This window comes from Gymnoscopelus braueri, assembly GCF_963280865.1.
Source record: "Gymnoscopelus braueri genome assembly, chromosome: 1".
Lineage (NCBI taxonomy): Eukaryota > Metazoa > Chordata > Actinopteri > Myctophiformes > Myctophidae > Gymnoscopelus > Gymnoscopelus braueri.
Genome location: NC_137603.1, coordinates 5,005,240 through 5,028,247, shown reverse-complemented (window position 1 = coordinate 5,028,247; position 23,008 = coordinate 5,005,240). Strand labels below are relative to the sequence as shown.

General features: G+C 41.2%; 2 protein-coding genes across 2 annotated transcripts in view; both read left to right on the top strand.

Moving 5' to 3' along the window:
* LOC308089679 (uncharacterized protein) overlaps nt 1-23,008 on the top strand; it is a 496,849-nt gene that overhangs the window by 268,219 nt on the left and 205,622 nt on the right. The gene's annotated exons all lie outside the window — the stretch shown is intronic.
* Nucleotides 3,833-19,323, top strand: LOC308082243 (extracellular calcium-sensing receptor-like; the record flags this gene model as incomplete). Its single annotated transcript, XM_080423923.1, has 8 exons — nt 3,833-3,871; nt 4,976-5,080; nt 7,153-7,283; nt 7,998-8,025; nt 9,186-9,407; nt 12,232-12,459; nt 12,555-12,678; nt 18,410-19,323. 8 exons carry the CDS (start codon nt 3,833-3,835, stop codon nt 19,321-19,323), a joined length of 1,791 nt encoding a protein of 596 aa, XP_080280049.1.

The following is a 23,008-nucleotide window of genomic DNA, read 5'->3' as shown; positions in this document are numbered from 1 at the left end:
AATGACACTCATCTCACCATTGTCACCAACTCACTGCTATCTTACTGCAAGTGTTACATCTATGGCTTCACAAACCTGAAATAGCTGACCATGGCAGCTCACTGGATGGTGCTGCATGACTTTCCGGAGAGGGCAGTTCTGTGTGACAAAAAAAACCCAATCCAATCACATGTCAAATAATAATAAAGTTAGCACTGCTGTTACTAGCCTAGACTAGTACTAGTAGCAGCAGTGAGTTGGAGCGGCCATAGCTGAGTGGTTAGGCCCTGGCTGCCCCAGGTACGATTCCAGGCCAGGCCAGCAAATGTGTCGATGAAATGAAATTTGTCCCTGAGCAAGACTCTTAAACCCTAATTGCTCACAGGCCCTCATTGGAAACAAGACCGCAAGGACTTTCATGAACAGACCTGTTAAAGGAATTATATCCTTTAAATCCTTAGTATATCCTGCTTAGGTGGTTCTCAACCTTTTCAGGCCGCAACCCCCCAAAATAATCATATTTGAACTGGGGACGCCCCCACCCTGATAAGCACTTGGAATAGGCTATATGCACAGCTGCCATATTGTGAAGACATTCACAGGTGTTACCAATGATACTAATGAAGGCTCTGTTCCATTCTGGTCAAAGTCGGGTGCTGATATTGTGCATGTTGGCTCACTGGAAACACTCTGCTACACCAAGTGGCTCTAACATTTGGATCCAGGGACCCTCATGGTTCCTTAAAGGGTTAGTTCAGATTTTTTGAGTATTTTCTGTAGGAAATACTTACCATTAATGTAGTGGTTGCAAAGGTATTAATTGATTGCCCGAGTCCCGTGGTCAGAGTTATGGTCCGGTTCTGATAAATATGAAGTAGTTCCGGTAGATTAGTAGATTTGGTGGGGGCCGCTCATTAAAAATAAATTAATTTAAAAAACTAGCGTCATTTGTATTGTTGACCTATTTCTACCATATAGAGCAGGTTTCGTTCAATTTCGACTCCTCTGTCACATGGTGCTAATGTTTGTGTCCAGAATCACTCCGCCGCCGCAGCCTACTCACGCACAAAATATATGATACAAAAAATAGTACCATGTAACAGAGGGGTCGAAATTTCTCGAAACCTGCTCTATATGGTAGAAATAGGTCAACAATACAAATGACGCTAGTTTTTTAAATTAATTTATTTTTAATGAGCGCCCCCCACCAAATCTACTAATCTACCGGAACTACTTCATATTTATCAGAACCGGACCATAACTCTGACCACGGGACTCGGGCAATCAATTAATACCTTTGCAACCACTACATTAATGGTAAGTATTTCCTACAGAAAATACTCAAAAAATCTGAACTAACCCTTTAAGGGGTTTCTAAATGGCCCCTTACGAGTGTGTAACTCTGAGTGTGTACAAAAACATTTGTATACTCTCAGAGTTTTGGGGGTAGTGGAAATTGAAAAATCTGAGAACGACTGTGCTACACTAAATGGAACAGAGCCTTCATTCGTAACACCTGTGAATGTCTCCACAATATGGCTGCTGTGCATTGAGCCTATTGTAGGTCTCAGTTGAGGTATTACATTAGTTTGACTTGATTCCACAGATAAATATTGTGAAAATAGCAGATCTACAAGCTCACAACAAGAGGCATTGTGATTGTAGATCGGCTATTTTCACAATGTTTGTCTCTTTCTCATTTGATTTGACAATTTGGCCAATGTTTGACCAGTTATTATTGTATAGTTTGTTGATTACTTTTGATGCAGTAACAGTATTTTTATTTTCTCTCTTAAACTCATCGATACTAGCCTGACACTTGTATCACCTCATGATCCTCACTCATGAAAACATTTCTGAACTTCACAAAAAGCTTTCTTCAATTATTCTCTTTCTAAATAAGTAGCCAGTTAGCTGCAATATAAGTTACTAAGTAAAAGTATCTAGATACATGTAAATTAATTTCAAACAAACATTTACCATTTACCAATAGAGAAATGTGATGTCTCCTCAGTACGAAAACTAGTGAAAGTAGCCGATCTACAAGCTCAAAAAGCGTTGCTATCCAAAAAGTTGTGAGATTGTAGATCGGCTATTTTCACAATGAAGTACGTCATGCATTGAAAATAACTACTCTTAAATAAGCATTTCATGTTATCTTTAACAATTGTGTGGTGTGGAATGCAATTGAAATGAAGTCTGCATGAGGTGGGACTTGAACCGGCGACCCTGTGGTTGCAAGGCAGATGGTTAAGCAATCAGCCATTGGACCAACAGACCTGAACCGGTGAAAAAGGAGCACAAACAGATTCACGCAAATTGCTCAAAAATCCTGGATTTAAGTGTTTTTCAAACTGCTCACAATTGCGGGCGGAGCTTACTGGTCAAAGTGCTAGATGTGCTCCTCATGAGTCAAGGCACATATTTAAGCAAGTTTCATGGCTGTCGGCCAAACGAGGCATAACTTTTGTTGACTTTTAAAGTTTGCATTTTCAAAAAAATACTATAGCGCCCCCCTTTGGCCAATTGGAGTAAGATTGGTTTCAATGATATTTGGAATGACCCTCTACATTACTGCAAAGTTTCAAACAAATGTGAGTCTGCGTGTATGTGTTAGGGGCAGATGAATAATTGTTATAAAACTGAAATATTCATTGGCTCATAAAAGCTTAATTTCTTCATGTATGGAAAATCAGCGACTAACGTTTTGTCGGCATAGGTCCAAAGTTTAGTGTAGAACGTTTCACACAAATTGCTCAAAAATCACAGCAGAAATACAGGTTTAAGTGTTTTTTAAACTGCTCAAAATGGCGGAAAATCTAAGGGCGGAGCTTATTGACCAAAGTGATAGATGTGTTCTTCATGAGTCAAGACACATGTGTAAGCAAGTTGCATGGCTGTTGGCCAAACGAGGCATGACTTTTGCCTCTTTAAAGTTTGCATTTTCCAAAAATTGCTATAGCGCCCCCCTTTGACCAATTGGAGTAAGATTGGTTTCAGTGATACTTGGATTGACCCTCTACATTACTGCAAAGTTTCAAACAAATGTGAGTCTGCATGTATGTGTTACGGGCAGATGAATAATTGTCATAAAACTGCATTATTCATTGGCTCATAAAAGCTTAACGTTTTCACTTAGAAAAAAATCCAGCCCCATAAATCTGTTGGTATAGGTAAAAAGTTCATGTGTAGAAAGTTTTGTGCAGATTGCTCAAAAATCCCAGGAGGAGTTTGATTTTAACTGCTTTTCATATAATTCAAAATGGTGGGAGATCTAAAGGTCAGAGGTCAAAAGTCAGAGTGTCAAAGTTGTTCGGAATGAGGAGACGCATGTGTGTATCGATGTCTGTAGGTCAAACAGGGCATGAGTTGTACCTGTTCAAAGTTGGCATTTTTCAATTGATTGCTACAGCGCCACCCTTTGGCCAATGGTTTTGAGTTTCGGGCCTTGGCCGAGTTGTATAGCCCTCTACCATATTGCAGAGTTTCGTAAAAAGTGACCTCACGGTTAGGCCGTGACAGAAAAAACGTCGGAAGAATAGTAAAACCCAACAGTTTCAAAAAGAGGTTTCGAGCCTGATAGGCCTTGAACCCTCAATTATATTTGATTGACCCAAATCCAGATTGGGTCATAGATAGATGTGCGATCCGATCTATAATGGACGAGTATTTAATAAATCCAGTTGAGACATAAGCCCTATAATCCGTGATATACTGTTATGGTGATAGCAGGCTGACATTCAGCTCTGAGTCCAAGCCAAGGTTTCTGGCTTGGTCTTGGTCGTTAATAAGAGTATAGTGACAAGTCCAACAAAGTGCCCAGTCCAACAAAGTGTCCAGTCTGCTGACAAAAATGGTGCCCAGACTCTCAGGTGGCCACTCTCCTGAGGAGGTGTGAGGGAAAACAAGACTCTCTTGGTTAGAAGGTTTGAGAGAAAACAAGAGTAAAGCCCAAGGCATCTTCAACTCACCAGCTGTGTCCCAAATGACAGTCCCTTAGCTGATTGATGTCATCTGCCAGACACACACACACACACACACACACACACACACACACACACACACACACACACACACACACACACACACACACACACACACACACACACACACACACACAGTGTTGTTATTTAATTAACCCAGGCCTTAGAGGCCATTACAATAACACCAATTAAATATCACATGGGTCAATGCCTCGCTAAATCAGCTCTTCTGATTCAACTGTTTATTTGACAAAATTGTCAAAATGAATCAGTTTAATACCTTTAATAAAGATGTCCACTTTCCCTACAATATGTGACGAGTAGAGTAGAATAATACTTTATATGAAAACATGACAAAATCATCTATTGTTAATTCACTGTAAATATCTGTATAACACACAAACACACATTTACTGCATGTGTTTTCACTTACACAGTAATTCGTCATTTAATAATAATGTATTAGTCTCAGTAATAATTATCCAAAAATGGCAGATCTACACAAAAAAACAAAAACAAAAATATTTAATGGGAAACTTTAACAGGATAAAGTTTCCCGTTGAGTGGGGAAAAAAGAGCGTAGGCCTACCGAGTACAGTTTTACTAAATAAAGATGATTTAAGAAGTGGTTAAAATCAGTCCATTTAAAACATGTATGTGCATTCAGGTTATTGTAAGGTGATTCAAACCTTTGTAATATTAATTCATATGTACATTGATTATAGATTCATTGATAAGCAGAGCACGACTAAAGTGGATGAGGAGAACAACATACAGAAGTACCCTACTACCCCTTTTCATTACGATGGCAAGGTCAAGGTTCAAGTTCAAGTGCTCAGCCTGCTGGTCGAGGTGCAGAGAGAGAGAGTAGTGAACAGAACAGTATGTAACAATATGTGACCTGTAGTGTTTCTGACCCCTCATTGAGGCAACTCTTAGTAACCCAGTGGCTCTGGCCAGTACCATGATGTCAGTCATGTCCATATATGACATGTCATATTTATATGTGTCAGGAACATGTCACTTTATTGAAAGACTACGGCACTAGGTGTCACATGGATGGACCACATCAAGAAATGTGGTCCTCTCTGGGGACCTGCCACGGGGTCACAGACGAGGTCAGAGAGAGAAGGATGAGGTTGGCAGGGCACTGCGTCAGGCACCCGGAACTAGTGGCGAGCAAACTGACACTATGGGAGCCAACCCAGGGCAAAGCCAGGAAAGACGAGAAGCGGAACAACCTACGTAGATGCACTGCGGTGCGACAGCTTAGCTAACAACACTGTAGAGCTCCAGACCCTGATGTTAGATAGGAGAGCATGGAGGGCAGCGATTCAGGAGTCCCGAGTTGGTGTTGGCTAGACCGTACTCTCACATCGCATCAAAAGATTACGTACAAGGTTAAGGCCAAGAGATAATATTTGAAGTTGTGCATATTGACGTGGGGGGGGGGGGGGGTGGTGCTGGAGAGGTTGTGGACAGTGGTGGACAAAGTATATACTCAAGTAAATAAAAAGTTTTCGAAAGTACATTTTCTTTTTAATATGAATGCATTGGTGCATTGAAATTCAGAACATTTCTCAAAAGTATTTTTTTGAGAAAGTATATACAAAGGTAGATAAAAAACAATCTGAAAATGTTGTGGGCTTGTAGATCTGCTACTGCTCACCATATTTTAAATGGGGCTGAAGTGGTTAATTCATAATATATGTTTTCTAGTTTGGGTCTCTTCCCAGAAATGTACTGGTGTCAAAATTCCAATATCTCTAATTGTGTGACCGAAATGTTGCGCCTCCTTCAATAAATGTGCTCCTGTACCGTGCCGTTCGGCAGTGTGCATATGCGGCCGTATTCTTTTATTATTGATGTGCACTTGTTCACCTATGCACCTCCTCTTAAGCTTTTACTCTAGGTGTGCGAAAGTCTTTCCTCAACAGTAAATGTAGTAGCCCTAAAAGTCATGTGCTTGCAAAAACAAATAGAACAAAAATATAATTAAGAACAGAACTCAAGTAAATGTACTTAGTCACTGTCTGCCACTGGTTGTGGATGAGAGGCCCAATCTGGGGCCTGTCTGTGATTTCATATTTTCATGTATGAAAGTCAGAAGGAGCGAGTGCATTCTCCGGCAGCGGCAACAGCCACGGAACTTCCGCGGAACTGCCGGTGGAGGAGCGGCAGCTCCCGGCAGTGACTGCCGGCGGTGGAGCGGCAGCTGCCGGCGGAGCAGCGGAACTGCCGCAGAAACTGCCGGTGGAGGAGCGGCAGCAGCGGAACTGCCGGTGGAGGAGCGGCAGTCAACTTCTTTTTTCCGCCGATAAAGTATAGTTTTGGACCATGACGGAGGAGCGCCGAATCGGCAGACCTTGAGGCCAAGGAGTCGCGCCCGAGCGCCTCCAGGCGCGAGTGCCCGCGACGACCGGCCGATGGTCTGCTATTCGACTAAGCGCCGTCCGAGTTATGTACCGATAGGCACAGAATCGTAAATAATATTGGTGGGGACTGCGTTACACAAACGCAGCACACTCCCAAAGCTGCTGGCGCCGCCGGCAGCTCCGCGGAGCTGCCTCGGCAGCAGCCGCTGCCGGAAAATGCACTCGCTGTCCCTCATGAAAGTATTGTTACTGTAGGCCTATGCTCATTCAGTGCCAAAAAAATATTATATTATATCACCCCTGTGCCAAGGCCAAAAATACATTGTTAAAAAAAAGTGCTTAGGAAGCGAGATATAGCCTTTTTCAGTAAGATGTTAAACAAGAAGTGAATGGAGCAACAAATCTTCAAATCATGATATCTTGGGTTCAGAACATTTAAAAACAAAACAAAAAAAAACTGAATGAATTAAGCCCTGCCTCTACTTCTGTCTCTGCCCAGATGGGTGTTGCAATAGATTACGTAATGCCATAAAGTGGCACAGGGATTACGTAATGCCATAAGGTGGCACAGAGATTACGTAATGCCATAAGGTGGCACAGGGATTACGTAATGCCATAAGGTGGCACAGGGGATGGCACAGCATCGTGTATAAAACTTACCAACTAGACAATGGATTTAGAGAAGGGAGGGGGGCGTTAGACAGAGGAGGACAGTCATGAGGGTTTCTCTAGTCAAACACCTGTTTTCATACATGATATTATTCTCTTCCTTCTCTCCTTTGTCTTCCTCATCTTCCTCTTTGTGTGAGTTACAGGCACAGTTTAATCTCAACAGATTGTACAAGGCTGGAGATGTTCTTCTGGGTGGTTTGATTGTGACCCACGCCACCTCTGTGTTCCCTGAGCTGTCTTTTACCTCCAAGCAACAGGAGCCTTCTTGCTATCAGTGAGTATCACAACTAGCAAGCAAGAGAACACTGACCTTGTGTCGATAGATAGAACCAGTATTAGTTGATTTGTATATTTCTACAAATGTACATAATAGTCTCTGTCGGGTGGAAACCTTGTATGTTCAAAACTCACAAGCTCTTGTTAGTACTTTAATTTAGTTCAATATGTATATGAGCCACAGACACACTTAACCAGTTCACTTTCACTTGAATATTTTCTTTTAAAAAAATGCTAAACTAGTCGATCCAAAAGCTCACAAGGCGTTGCGGTACAATGACTTGTGAGCTTGTAGATCGACTAGTTCGATACGTCTGTGTGACCCTGTAGTAAGACAAAGTAAGGCATTGATTTATTAAACAATAACATAAAACCTTTCAATATGGAGATACATGGTTTCTGACAGCAATGGTATTCAACGTTACAGTGTAATTGTGTGTGTTAGTTTTTACATCAAATTGTTCAGATGGGCCCAGACCATGGCTTTTGCCGTCAATGAGATCAACAGAAACCCCAGCCTGCTGCCCAATGTGACTCTGGGATACAGTATCTATGATACATGTGCCACAATTGGAGTTGCATTCCGTGCAGCGATGTCACTGATCAGTGGGAGAGAGGAGCAGTTTACACTGGATGAGAGCTGTGTCGGGTCTCCTCCAGTGATCGGAATTGTGGGTCCTTCTACCTCTAAAAGTTCTGTTGCCATCTCTAGAATGTTAGGTTTGTACAGAGTGCCCATGGTAAGTTTCCTACTTGAATCCCATTTTACCACGGTTTATTTTATATAATATGCTTAATGTTGTTTACTTGGCTATTTGCATATATAAAATATGATAAATAATATATTTGGTCTTTTTGCAGTTTGAAAGACATGGAACATAATCGTTGCTGTCAGGAAGAAACCTTGTGTCTCCATATTTCAACTTTTAAATTGTATTTTATTTTCTCTTTTTAAATTAATGCCCCTTTTTAAGTAGCAAAAATAGTCAATCAACAAGGTTTAGTTTTAAGTCAAAATGGCAAGTAACAGTTTTTTTCAACCGACAGAGATGACAGATGACAGAGATTACTGCCCGTCTTATGAAAAAGCCAATGTCCATGTATCTTAGTAAAATGTATAGCCTAGTAATTCATTAGGGGTTAAAATGGGATGTTTTGTGTCGCTGTCCATGGTGCTGAAGAATACAAAGATGTATTCATTCTGCATTGTGATCATAGGGTAGAGTAAAGTGTTTGTGTTAAAACAGCACATTGTGATCATAGGGTAGAGCAGAGTGTTTGTGTTGAAACAGCACATTGTGATCATAGGGTAGAGTTTTTATGTTAAAACAGCACATTGTGATCATAGAGTAGAGTAGAGTGTTTGTGTTAAAACAGCACATTGTGATCATAGGGTAGAGTAGAGTGTTTGTGTTAAAACAGCACATTGTGATCATAGAGTAGAGTAGAGTGTTTGTGTTAAAACAGCACATTGTGATCCACTTGCTTTCTGGAATGAGATTCCAAAGGGCAAAGGCAGTCACTGCTGGTTTGAAGCTAAATACATCTTGTATTTCTCCCCTTTTCCTTTTTTGGCAAATGTTCGATCACACAAAGATTTGCCGGCCCCCCTGAAGTAAACCCACTGTTAAACACCCATGATCTAGTACATTACAGAACAGATGAGTTGTGCTTTGTTTTGTTTTTGTTTTTTTCAGATAAGTTACTATGCTGCTTGCTCCTGTCTCAGTGACCTGACTCAGTTCCCATCCTTCTTTAGAACAATACCAAGTGTTGCCTTCCAGGTGAACTTGTACACACAATAGACGTGTTTGTATCTAGTAGTTCATGTTCCACACACTGATTTACCACCATGTGAATAATCTAAACCTAAACACTTATCCCTCCTTTAACCAATCAGGTGCGAGCTATACTCCAGACTATGAGGTGGTTTGAGTGGACCTGGGTAGGACTGTTGTTTAGTGATGATGATGGAGGCCGTGATCCTGCCCTATTACTCCAGTCTGACCTGGACCAGTCTGGTCTGGGTTGTGTGGCTTATTCAGAGGCTCTGCCCTTTAACAATGACCTGGTTAAACTTCAGAGGATTGTCACTGTGATGAAGACGTCCACAGCTCGTGTGGTCATTGCATTTGCATATGGGAGATATATACATAATGTCATGGAGGAGGTGTGTGTTATGATACATGTACATTTAGAGATTCATAATTCGAAGGAATCTAAAATGAGAATATATTGAAGGAAAGGCATCCTGTTTTTTTTCCTTCTTCTTTTTAAAAAACATTCAACAGGTGGTAAAGCAGGATGTAACGGGTCTGCAATGGATCTTACCTGCCACTTCAGGTTGGTGGGGAGACCGATATCTCCAGGCTCCTCACTACCTGCCCTACCTGAGAGGCACCCTGGGTTTTGCCGTTCATCGTGGAGAGATACCGGGTCTCAAGGACTTTTTGTTAAAAATACATCCTGACAATGACCCTGACAACAACCATGAAGATAACATAGTGAGTATTTTGTTTAATTTGTTCACTCTTTCACTGCCAGGAATTCATTAATTAATTAATCCGGTCCCCTTGCCAGCGAAAACGGCAATTTTACTGTACCTTTGAAAAGTCATGGAATATTTTCTGTGACCTCCGTCCTCACGGAGATCGGCTCATTGCACGCACGGGGGTGCCGGTCAAGATCCTCCATTCCAGAGCTATGGCCGTTCTAATATGGCTTGTTTTTTGAAAAACAGCAGAAAAACTACAGAAAGCCGAGAAAATTTCACTTTTATAAATCCTTTAAGCTGATATTTTTGGGCGGTGAAACCGCCCCTATAAGTGAGATTTGGAAAAATGTACAAATATCTTGGGCAGTGAAACCGCCCCTAAAAGTGAGGTTTGGAAATTTGTACAATTATCCTGCGCTGTGATTGGCCAATCACAATCTATTCAGGACTGTGATTGGCCAGTCTCACATGACACATGTGCATAGCCCTATATAAGCAACCATAACTTGAAAAAAACCATAAATTGTTTTTTTTCAAGTTATGGTTTTGTCCATCATAAAGAGTGTTTCAATAAATGTATTTATTTTTTGTACATGATTGATCGACTCCATTCAGTCTTGTGATTAGCTAGCAAGACACCGCCCACTTCACACAGGGTGTGATTTTTTAATTGCATCTGTTATTTTATTTATGCTTAAGTCTTCATTGTTGTTTCTTTAGGTGAGGCAGTTTTGGGAGCACACATTTCAGTGTAAATTTGCACCCCTTCCGTCAGAGTGGGTGGATGCTGGTGGAAGGGTGTGTACTGGACAAGAGGACCTAGGAACAGCAGAAACTACCCTGTTGGATGTGTCTGACCTCAGGGGAGATTATAATATATACAAGGCTGTGTATGCTCTGGCCCATGCCCTCCATGACATGTTGCAATGTGTGCCAGGAAGAGGGCCTTTCACTGGGCACAGCTGTGCCAGTTTGCAGACAATACAGCCATGGCAGGTGAGATATTAATTCACAGTATACCTGTTTCTACTTCTACTTCTAATTCAAATGCAGAATAATTATGAAAATATAAATATCACATTGGTGAAAAACAATAGAAATTGACATATAGTAGCATCTTTCATGTATCATGACCAGCTCAGTGTTGTAGACATGCCCTCGTCCGTGGTCGAAGAGTTCGACTTCTGAAGGTGGCCTGTATAGTTAGTAATTATGTGTTCTTCTGAAGGTGGCCTGTGTAGGTGGTAATTATATGTTCTTCTGAAGGTGGCCTGTATAGGGGGCAAGAGGTAATATATTGAATGTTCGCCATTCTGCTTAGACTCACTGCACGCGCATGCTGCACTATCTGCCAAGCCCCACTTCTTCATAGATGATTTGAAGCAGCCGACCCCAGTATGGAGGCGCTCCAGCAGGGTCAATTTTGTCCATCCTTTGTGGCATAACAGGTCCCAGATGTAGCATGGATTCGTGTGGGACCTGCTGTCTCAGACTTCTGCTTCCAAGATGCCTCCAGCCATGCGTTATTAAGGTCCTCATGGATAGAATGGAGCATCTCTTGTGCCACCTTATTGTAGGGATCCAATCAGGAGAGAGAACCCCACACATATCTAATGTCAGCTTGTGTTCCAGTTCCAATTCTGTCTGCTAATTTATGTATTTATCCTGATTGGATGATAACAAAAACCCCGACCTGAAAATGTACACTTTGACAGAAGAAAATCAATTACAGCACATGTAATGCCCCTTTTTTCAAAATGGTAGATTTAATTTTATGCTCAGAAAGTCAATGCCCCCCCCGCCCAAAAAAAAATGCATGCACGCACGCACGCACACGCACACACACTTTACTGCAAATACTGCAAGGGTGTAGTTAATACAACAGTTCCTGTCAATAGAGCACTAAAGTCCTGACATCACCGCCACTAGAGGGTGCTCTTCCGCTGGTTCGTGGCTTTTAGTTTTTGTTTTGAAATCCCCATTGGGGAATCTTAGATCGCCTCATATAAGAACTGTGTTCGAAAAATAGACAAACCACCCGGCGATTTTACTCATATGGATATGAAGCATCGACTGAAGGTGGAAATGTACACATTTACCCAAAGAGTAACACAATAAACGCTAGAAACGAGTCAAACGACCCAAAGACTACATTTCCCATGAACGCGGCCGCTGTAGGGACAGTGATTTTCAGACAAACTTTTTTTTTTTTTCAGACTTTTAAGGCAAAATTAATTAAATCTTCGCCAGAAACAGGCTGTATCAAATATGAATGAAAATCCTAAACGATGCAGATGCAACATAAAGCCACGAACCAGCGGAATAGCGCCCTCTAGCGGCAGTGACGTCAGACTTCGGTGCTCTACGTAACCATAGAATTATAGTGTATTTGCATACAGTAGATTTGTTTAAGTCTCTTGCTCTGCATGATTTTGCTCATCACCATTTCTAGATTCTCCATTACCTGGAAAAGGTCAACTTCACCACATCTGTTGGTGATCGTGTATCATTTGATGAGAATGGTGATGCTTTACCAATCTTTGATATAATGAACTGGGCGTGGCTTCCTGATGGAAGCACAAAGATACACAACGTAGGTGTGGTCAAGAAGTCAGCCTCCGGAGATGAAGAATTCATCCTTGATGAAGACAGAATCTCCTGGAACTTTGAATCCAAAAAGGTCATTTCAGCTTTCTAAAATAACTCATGTTGAGCTCATCATGTGAATGTAATTGAGTTCAGACTGAAACTGATCGTTGTGACTTTCCTCTGCAGCCTCCTCGGTCAGTGTGCAGTGAGAGCTGTTCCCCTGGAACCCGTGTGTCCAGAAGGAAAGGAGAACCTGTCTGCTGCTTTGACTGCATTGCTTGTTCTGAGGGAGAGATCAGCAATGAGACGGGTAGGTTTACATTACTAGTCCAAAAAAAAACAAAAAAAAACTAAATGCAGACTTTTATTTTAGCTTTTAACCCCTTATCCTCCCCAAGTTAGTCGTCACTCCGAATCATTCCTCCCCACACACATTGTGTGTGTTGTCACTGCTGTTGTCTCCTACTGACTCACCTGCCAGTGAGGAGCCCCCGCCGGGAGGACATAGAGCCTTCGTCCTACTCCTCCCAACACTCCCTGCTGACAGGTGCTGCCCCAGCCTGTAGGAGTATGTGCAGTGTATATCATCCTCCCTGCCCGGCTTCTCTCTCCCGAACACGGGCCAATATGTGTTCGTATAGACAAATTAAATGCAGCCTGGATACCTGCCACGGTCACTACAGATCCACAGCCTGTGGCAAAAACACTGACAACTTAAATTTGGAAAAAGTTAAAGAAATCATCTTAAATAATTTTCAGATTGACATAACAACCCAATAAAGTAGCGTACATACTAGACGGAGATGGGGATTGACGTACGTCGGGGGTGAGGAACCGGTACGTTCTTTACGTCAGTGCATTCAGTGCATTCATAGTTTGACACGTTTCTTATGCGTGATTAGGGCCAAGACGCTATTCATCCTCCAGAGGGAATAGTGGGATACCTTAGCAAAATTAACGATACGAAGCTGATAATAGCGCCAAATTTTGCATGAGGCTTCTTTAGGACCTACTGATGGATTCTAGCCTTGAGTACCAAACTCTATTTTGAATATTTTCCATACAATTAGGCTTATCAATATCCATAAAAAAAAACAGGCCGATTCACCTTTTGGCCTATAACTCTTGAACCATAGGTCATAGCATCAAAAATGAAAGAAATATTTTCCCTGGACTCCTTGGATCATGACGCAACTTCCCATATAGGTCCCGCCTCTTTTCCGATTTCACGATTTTCTGCCATTTTGCGTTATCTTCAAAACACATATTTTGCTACTACTCCTAAATATTTTGTCCAAAACTCACACAAATCGGCACACCCTCTGTCTTTGGTCATGTGATCAACATTTATCAGTCAGAATTTTCATATTCCCTTCGGATTGGCTACGATTGGCTTCTGAAATTTGCGGGAGGGTCTGTTTGGAAAAAAATTGCAAAAATCATAAACACAGAGTCCTATTTGTCCTAAATTCATATCATTGAGGGGCCATTAATAAACGTAGAGCCAATGCGATTTCACTTCCACCCATAGGGGGCACAACAAATTCTACAAATGTCACTGTTTTTGCGCCAAATTAAGTACAAATGGTCTTGTGAGTCAAACATTTGCAATTGCAAAGTGGAGAACAGTCCAAATTTGATTTGCCACATTTGCAGGTGGAACAGTCCCCTTTACAAGAGCATTTGATCAGCTCTCTGCATGCTTCTGGAATTGTCATCCAAACTGGCACCCATGCCTCAGATTCCTTGGTCCATCCATACTCATGTGGGGAAGGAATAACTTGTTCTGTTTGTAGGCTGGTCGCCCAGATGCCTGCTTGATACACTGCCCGCTTAACATGCTGAAGTAGTGCATCTTGGGTGGGTGGCAGTTTCTCCATTGACCTATTCCCATGACAGAAGAGTTATTTTCTAGTCTAGTTGATGGAGCTCAAAGGACTGGATTTGTCATACAGGATAACCGTCAGTCTCTCAAGCTTCTGGAATTGCTGACTCTCAACATTCAGCTGCTGGAAGGGATGTTTGGCCAGACTGACATGTATCTCTTTGACATCATCATAGGCTTGCCAGGCATGCCAAGCTGACTTCTTAACCTTACTGTGGAAAGCAGATGTTGTGTTACAACCTGACAATGCATGGAACATAGGCAGAGCATGAGATTTTGGCTCCCCAGGGATTTACACATGTTGTTGGTAAAATCGGTATATTTTGCCCATGCCAAAAGCCACCAAGATGTCAGCCAAAGGTTGAATCGTAACTAAATCATGGAACAAGCTTTGCAAGGATCACGATGACATCAGTTCACACAGTACGCACTAGGATAGTTTTTGCTCCTTGCTCCAGTGCATGCCGTATATGAACCAGAATCCTGGTGTCTACCTCCTCATGATTGCAACAGGTCATAGTACTAATGGAACCAAAAGACGACACAGCTTATCCTGACATAAACAGCTTTGGATGGTGGCCAGTTGAACTTTTCAGTCCTGGAAGTCAACAAGGCAAACAGCTCCTTCTTATTTGTTGGGTCACGAAGAAAATCCATCCAATTGCCTGGTAGCTTTGTCTGACCTGACACTTTCCTGCGAACACCTTGTCCTCTCTTTTCGCGGGTGGACTCCTTCAAACTATCTGGGATATATGTGTCCCATACAACATCCAACCGCTTGGTTTCCTACAGCTGCTTCAGCAGATATAAGGGATGAAAACGTCATCTGCATAATCATCAAATGTTTTTTCTTTCAAGCCAATTACAGGCAAACAGTATGGAATATCAAAAGCCTGTTGGACGGTCATTGTCACATGACTCACAAGACCACTTAATACTTAATTTGGTGCAAAAACAGCGACATTTGTAGAATTAGTTGCGCCTCCTATGGGTGGAAGTGAAATCGCATTGGCTCTGTGTTTATTAGTGGCCCCTCAATGATAAAAAAAAATTGGGCCAATCCGAAGGGAATATGAAAAATCTGAGTGTGTGCCGATTTGTGTGAGTTCTGGACAAAATGTGTAGGAGTAGTAGCAAAATATGTGTTTTGAAGATAACGCAAAATGGCGGAAAATCTTGAAATCGGAATTTTGTAGCACGGATTTTGGTGCTATGACCTACGGTTCAAGAGTTATAGGCCAAAAAGTGAATTGGCCTGTTGTTTTTTATGGATATTGATATGGCTAATTGTATGGAAAATATTCAAAATAAAGTTTGGTACCCAAGGCTAGAATCCATCAGTAGGTCCTAAAGAAGCCTCATGCAAAATTTGGCGCTATTATCAGCTTCGTATCATTAATGTAAAAAAATAGGGTTAACCCTCTAAAACCTGAACTATGAAGGAAAGGTCAGAAAAATCCAAAAAATTTAAAAGGGACACTTTATTGGGTCTTAAAACATTTTTGATTTTTTTTTTTTTTTAACATTCCTTTGTATCATTTATTTTTATCATTTATTTGTTGTATCATATTTGATACAAGGGGTATTACAAGGGGTATTTCAAGTCGGTTTTACTGCCTCCCCCTGGCCAGCCGGGGCGCCTGATGGAGGGGAAAGGAACTGGTTGTAATAACGTGTTCCTTCCACGCGCTACGTCCAACCAGGGAAACTCTCCCCTGTCAGGTGATAAGAAGGTCAGTTGGCTCTCATGCATTGAAGGAGGCATGAGCTCGGCCCTGGCCTCCCTAGGTTGGCAGAGGGAGTGTAGTGCCCAGGATTACATAGAGATTGGCACTGGGTGTAAAAAATAGGGTTAAAAAATTGTGGGATAAAAACAAAATATTTAAAAAAAAAATCAAGTCTGTTTTAACATTACAAAAGAAGAAAAAAAAAAAGTAGACCTGTAGTATCAAATATGACACAAATCGTAAAGGACTATAGAAGTATCAAATATGATACAAACACTTTTGACATCATAAAAAACTAACTCAAATGCTAAATTTTGAGAGCTCATAAGTGCATCCAACACTTATTTCAAAATATTAGTAAAGATATACTAGGAAAACTTACCCGAACTGCTTAAAAAAATATTGTTTGTTAGTAGTGCATCAACCTCTCCTGTTTAGTTGATGGCAGCCATTTTGGGTCAGACCACCTGAGGCTCTGTAACTACCTGCAGTGCAAATGGTATGGTCCAGGGGGAAGTGGGGATGTGTCAGATATGATACAACAGGTTCTTGGTCCAAGTATTCATTACACTGATTTATTAAAAAATCTGTGTAATGTGTGTATCATAATACGATACGTTTGGCGTTATAGGGTTAAGGTACTGGACTAGAAGCAGTGAACGTACGTCAGGTTGAGCTCAGAGCTCAACCTGACTGATGACATAATCGACGGACAAACCCCCCATCCCCCCTCCCCTTTTTGGTCTCCCCCTCCGTTCCTTATGCTTACTTAAGGGTGTTACGTCGAGTATGAATAGGCCTTTAGGAGAAACATGCATGACAACGGCCATGTGTAATGTGGTATAAACGGGTGTACATCACCTTTTTGGTCTAGTTCTCAGGGGAGCACTTAGAGATGTTGCTTGGTGCTCACCCAAACATTTTGCTGAATATTTAGCAAATTCATTGGTCTTCATGACCAAATAGAAGGCTGCAAGCATTTCAGTGCTGATTTAGAGCACATGCTGTAACATAGTAAAAAGCAACAGAGCCATATACGGCATGAATAATTGTTGTGCATTTAAAAGCAATTCATCTGTAAAGATAACTATTTGACGGCAGACTGCTTATTTTAATCGACGACAATCTATCAGACTGAAGAGGAGGTCGGAATTATGAACGGACCGTGTGTATGTAGGAGTACAGTTCTGAGCACAACGCTACATTGTGTCTCTTGTGCACATCTAGTAGTTGCTGGTGCAATACAAACTAAATACAGCAATGTTTCTTTAGGCAGCATGACATAATTAACCACTCACCTATGCTGCGAGGGTTCAAATGGAACGCACCAAAGTTTATTCCATGTGCGATCTTGTTTACTTTTGACCAGCGTCATAATGGCTTGGTTTCAACTAAAATCAGATTTGATCAAAAAATGGCGGATTTCAAAATAAGAGCCAAAATAAGAACCACTGTAATATGTAATAATTAGTCAACACTGGTTTTATTTTTAAGTCTGCGTACAGGAAGTAGATTGAGTAAATTCGACGTACTTGACACCAGAGCTAGTAAATTACACTATAAATAAAAGACACCCAAAGTTCTGCTTGTGGTGAGGGAGACTGTAAGGAGGAAATACTAAGGTCTTAAGGCGGTTACACACCGGCGAATGTGCGAATATACGCAAAATTCGGACTCGTTCCGAATAATTAAAAGACGCTTTTTCGCTTCGCTTTTCCGCTTTTTCGCGCCATGTACGCTTGCATTGACTTTATACGATTTTTTAAAAAAGCGTATTATTCGCACGAAAAAATCGCCCCGGTGTGTAAGGACCTTGAAGGTAAAAAAAAATTATATATTTATTTTACAGACAAAATGGGCCCCTCCTGCATACTTTGAAAGCCAATCATTGTCAATCGGAATGGAATCCAAAAAATCAGACAGATACATCTTGATCACATGACTACAGAGATATGGTGTACCAATTTAGGAAAAAATTGGTAGGAGTACTAGCAAAAAGTGTTTCGCATAAAACCTGCAACTTTTCAGGTGGAAATGGGCGTGGCTTATTTTGGGAGTTCCATAATGATCCAAGTAATCCTAGGAGATACCTACCGTTCCAGATGTATTGGCCGAAACGTGAATGTGAAAAATGGCATTTCTCCCTTGGCCTAGTGGGAATGTTTGCGTGCAAAATTTCATAGAATAAACAGGTTACATTTTGGAAATCGTTGTGTAAGTTCAGCTCGATCGTTCAGCTCGATCGGTCAACTCACTGAGGATATAAATGGATGTGGACGGACAAGACTGACAGACATACATAATGAAGGACAGAGGTTTTTACATTCATAGTAGGATAAAGAAGGATTATAGTAGGATAGTAGCATACAACACAGATTATCTTTGGGACAATACGTATCTGTCTCTTTAAACTTTCTGTTTTTGTTAAGACTCTACAGAGTGCACCAGTTGTCCAGAGGACTTCTGGTCAAGTCCCCAGCGTGACCACTGTGTCCCTAAGAGCATGGAGTTCCTCTCCTACCATGAGGCCCTGGGTATCTCCTTGACAGCCGTCTCATTGCTAGGCACACTTAGCTGTTCCATTATCATAGGAATCTTCATCTATCATCGAGACACACCCATGGTACGCGCCAACAACTCAGAACTCAGCTTCCAACTTTTGTTGTCACTCAAACTATGTTTCTCGTGCTCACTTCTGTTCATTGGTCGTCCCAGACTCTGGACTTGTCAGCTGAGGCATGCAGTATTTGGGATCAGCTTTGTGCTGTGTGTCTCGTGTATCCTGGTAAAGACTATGGTGGTGTTGGCCGTGTTCAAGGCCTCCAAGCCTGGTGGCGCAGACATTATGAAGTTTTTCGGTGCTATGCAGCAGAGAGGAACAGTTCTGGCTCTTACTTCCATCCAGGCAATAATCTGCACAGTCTGGCTTGTGTCTGCCTCACCAACTCCTCATAAAAACACACAATATCAAAGTGATAAGATAGTCTATGAGTGTGATATGGGATCAACAGTTGGTTTTGCTGTGTTACTTGGTTATATTGGTTTACTGTCACTCCTCAGCTTCATCCTAGCATTCATGGCAAGGAATCTTCCAGACAACTTCAATGAAGCCAAGTTAATCACTTTCAGCATGTTGATCTTTTGTGCCGTGTGGATAGCCTTCATCCCAGCATATATCAGCTCTCCAGGCAAATATGCAGATGTAGTGGAGGTATTTGCTATTTTAGCATCTAGCTTTGGCCTTTTGATGGCACTGTTTGGACCAAAGTGTTATATAATCCTTTTGAAACCCGAGAGAAACACTAAGAAGTCCATCATGGGTCGCAGTGCTACCAAGACGTAGAAACAGAAATTCAATGATAATTCATCTTCTGTGTATTTTACAATAAGTTTATATGGATATCATTTTTTTGATCACTTTGTTAGGAATTGATTCAGTTTTCTACCAGATTAAACTTAATCCAGTCAGAGATGCAAACATATATTATTAATAAAGTTCATTATCCTCCCTGGTGATTTTAGACCTGCGTATATAGAAAATGAAAAAAAAAATACTACAGTTATGCAAGATGTAAATTATGAATGTTTAAATAGGCAAATGTACCCTTTAGCTATTATTGTCCAACAACATTCTCTGTACGAAGGTTTCATAACACTACCAACCAATGTGCACATACTGTACCAGCCATTCATATAGATTTTTGTAAAGCATGTTTTCAACTGCTGCGCCCAACTTTGGCGCCCACCAGCTTAGTAGAGGACTTCACATCCGGGTGGGAAAGGCCGTGGATGGTGTCAAAAATCGACACCACGTCTTCCAACTGCAGCGCAGTGGTGGCCGTCCAGTAGGCCTGAATATGTGAGTCCACGGTTCGGTCAACCGCCATGGCAGACATGGTCGAGTCTCAAGTGCACGGACCCTGCGACCGAGAGAGCCAGTCAATGACGAAGTTGTCCTTGCCTGTCACGTGCTGGATGTCCTTGGTGAAGACCACGGCTCCGAGGTCCCTGCCACGGTGAACGTAAGAGGTTTGTGGTCCACAAAGGCAGTGGCCCTCTAACAGGAATCTGTTGGGTGTTGGGTGGCGAGGAAGACGCTCAGAAGTTCTTAGTTAAAGGCAGATAGATAGGAAATGTAGGCGCCAGCACGCTTGTTTGGTGCTCCAAATAGACTGCGTCTGATTCCCAAGGATTTTGTTTGTTTTACCTACAAACGAGCCGCGACAGCAACCCCGAGAGGGGCGACTCAACGCCAACTCTCTGCTATAGCAATTTTTTGAAAATGCAAACTTTAAACAGGTAAAAGTCATGCCTCATTTGGCCGACAGCCATGCAACTTGCTTACACGTGCCTTGACTCATGAGGAACACATATATCACTTTGACCAGTAAGCTCCGCCCTTATATTTTCCACCATATTGAGCAGTTTGAAAAACATTTAAACCCAGGATTTCTGAGCAATTTGCACGAAACTGTGTCATCTGTTTGAGCTCCTTTTTCACCAGTTGAGGTCTGATGGTCAAATGGCTTCTCTCTACAGTACCTGCCTCACAACCGCAAGGTCACCGGTTTAAACCTCACCTCGAACAGGCTACTTTTCAATTTCATTGCACAAAACACAACTGCATAAATTAATGCATATATAAAGATAACGTGAAATGCTTATTTGAGTGTTTTTTCAATGTATGACATACTTCATTCTGAAAATAGCCGATCTACAATCTCACAACTTTTCAGATAGCAACGTGTTTCTGAGCTTGTAGATCGTCTACTTTCTCTAGTTTCGGTTCCGAGGAGACGTACAATTTCTCCATTGGTAAATGGTTTGTGAACGAGTGATCTTAGTGTTAATGAAACAGGGGCTTGGTTCATGACAGAAGGCAACAGTTTATGATCTTCAACAGACAACTTTCAGCCTGGACGAAGCTATAGCACTACAGGTAGTGTCTCAGCCTGTGCCGAAGGTTGAGAGTTCGATTCCTGTTAAAAGCAATAGGTTGATGTGTCCATGAGTGAGGTTCTTAACCCCGGATTGATCCCCTGTGTGCCATATACGACCACCTCAGCTGGGTCGAGCTGAAAAGTAGTTTCCCCTGTTGGAATCGTTTACGGTCTTTATTGTGGGCTCGCTGCAGGAGTAGTGAGAACACTATTATATCTAATAATAATAGCTCTTCCCAGACACAAGAAACAATATACATTGACATTTGATGAACGTACAACTTTTACACTACAGATTTTTTTTTACATCACTGTCCGATTTAATCAAAACATCTAAGCTGGGTTGAGCTGAAAAGTAGTTCCCCTGTTGGAATCATTTACGTTTACGGTCTTTATTGTGGGCTCGCTGCAGGAGCAGTGAGAACACTATTATATCTTCAATATTTATAGACTATATTCTCCTCAAAACATTAGCACCCTACTCCTCTTACATACTTTCACTTAGAAACTCCATTCAAATGGACACCACCTATGCTTTTTCTTTGAAGCAACTTTTACACTAAGGATTTATTTTTACATCACTCTCCGATTTAATTAAAAAATCTAAGCTGTGTGATATATACATTTTGAGTTAAGACCATTAATATGAACACATGTCCCTCTGCACTCTAGCAATCAGTGCACCTGGTGATACCTAGCCTGTCTTCGGCTCCTCAATGGTGCTGAGAAGTGAAAGTTATGTTACATGCTTTTATTTTCCATGTTTTATCACCTTCTACAGGCTGACAAGGGAATATCACCTTATTTGATTACTAGAGGTCATCATGACCTCAGGTCCTTTGATCAGTAGTCCTCTAATCAAGTGTGCATCAGCTACACCTTGTGGGAGTAATCAAGGGGGATTAGCCACACCCTTAGACCTAGCAAACTGAGAAACTGCATTCAGACCTCAAGGAAGCTTTGTTTGTGAGTAACCTTAGATTGTTAGTTCATTTGTGTTGTTTAAAGTTATTTTTCTAAAAAAGAGACTTTTCATGTGATATTATTTCATTGTACATTTGCTAGATTAAAAACATTTGTAGTAAATTCATGATGATTACAATAGTCCCAGAAAGCTCATTCAGGCTTTGTATTTTGCATTGATGTCATGAGTTCATTGTAATATTTGTTAGTTAAAATATGACATGGTAATTTTTCTGTATTTACAGTTTCACACTCCAGAATCTTAAATAAACGGACGTGACAATTCACGTTCAAACTAAGAGGAAGAGTGTTTATATGCTGTCTGGGAATGCGTACACACATATACGTGCTCAGGTTCCAGAACAGTAACTACAAATGTAAATGTACTGTATGTACATTTACTCAAGTACCAATACAAGTACCTGCCCCCTTATCAATTTAAAAAATGCTATAAAAAAAAATTATTAGACAATATGTCTAAGATGAATAGGAAAGGATTTGACTTTGGAGTTATCTTTTGTTGTTGTGTTTTGTTTACTATATGTTTGTTCATTTGTTGCTTGTTTTGTTGCTTGTTTTTGCTTGTTTTTTTTGTTTGTTAGTGCAGGTACTGGTGGTATGCGCCGATCATCAAGGATATATATATTGTTTAAATTGGATAGGGGGCAGGTATTAATAAGAATTTATTCTTCTTCCTGCTCCTTTTCCTTCTGGGTGTATGTGATTTAATGAATTATTGAAATTATGAATTGTGTGAACTGTAATACACTACCATATGCTAAACACATTTTAATGAAATGAAGTGCTTACAATGCACAGTACAATTTTGAGGTACTTTTACTTTACTTTCCATTGTTGTTACTTCTATTCTACAATTACAGCATATGACAGCTTTAGTTACTTGTTACTTTGCAGATTTAATTATTAATACAACACCTAGAGTAACCACATACAGCCGATCTACAATGTGACGCGTTATGAGCTTGTATTTTTGTCAATGTTCTTGTAGAAAAGAGTCATCCTAGTGTGCAACACTCCCCCTGGCCTATTCCCATGGATTGGATCCTCCCACCTCACCTGCTGTCACTCCCTCTCAATCCATTATCACACCTGCCCTCACTCACT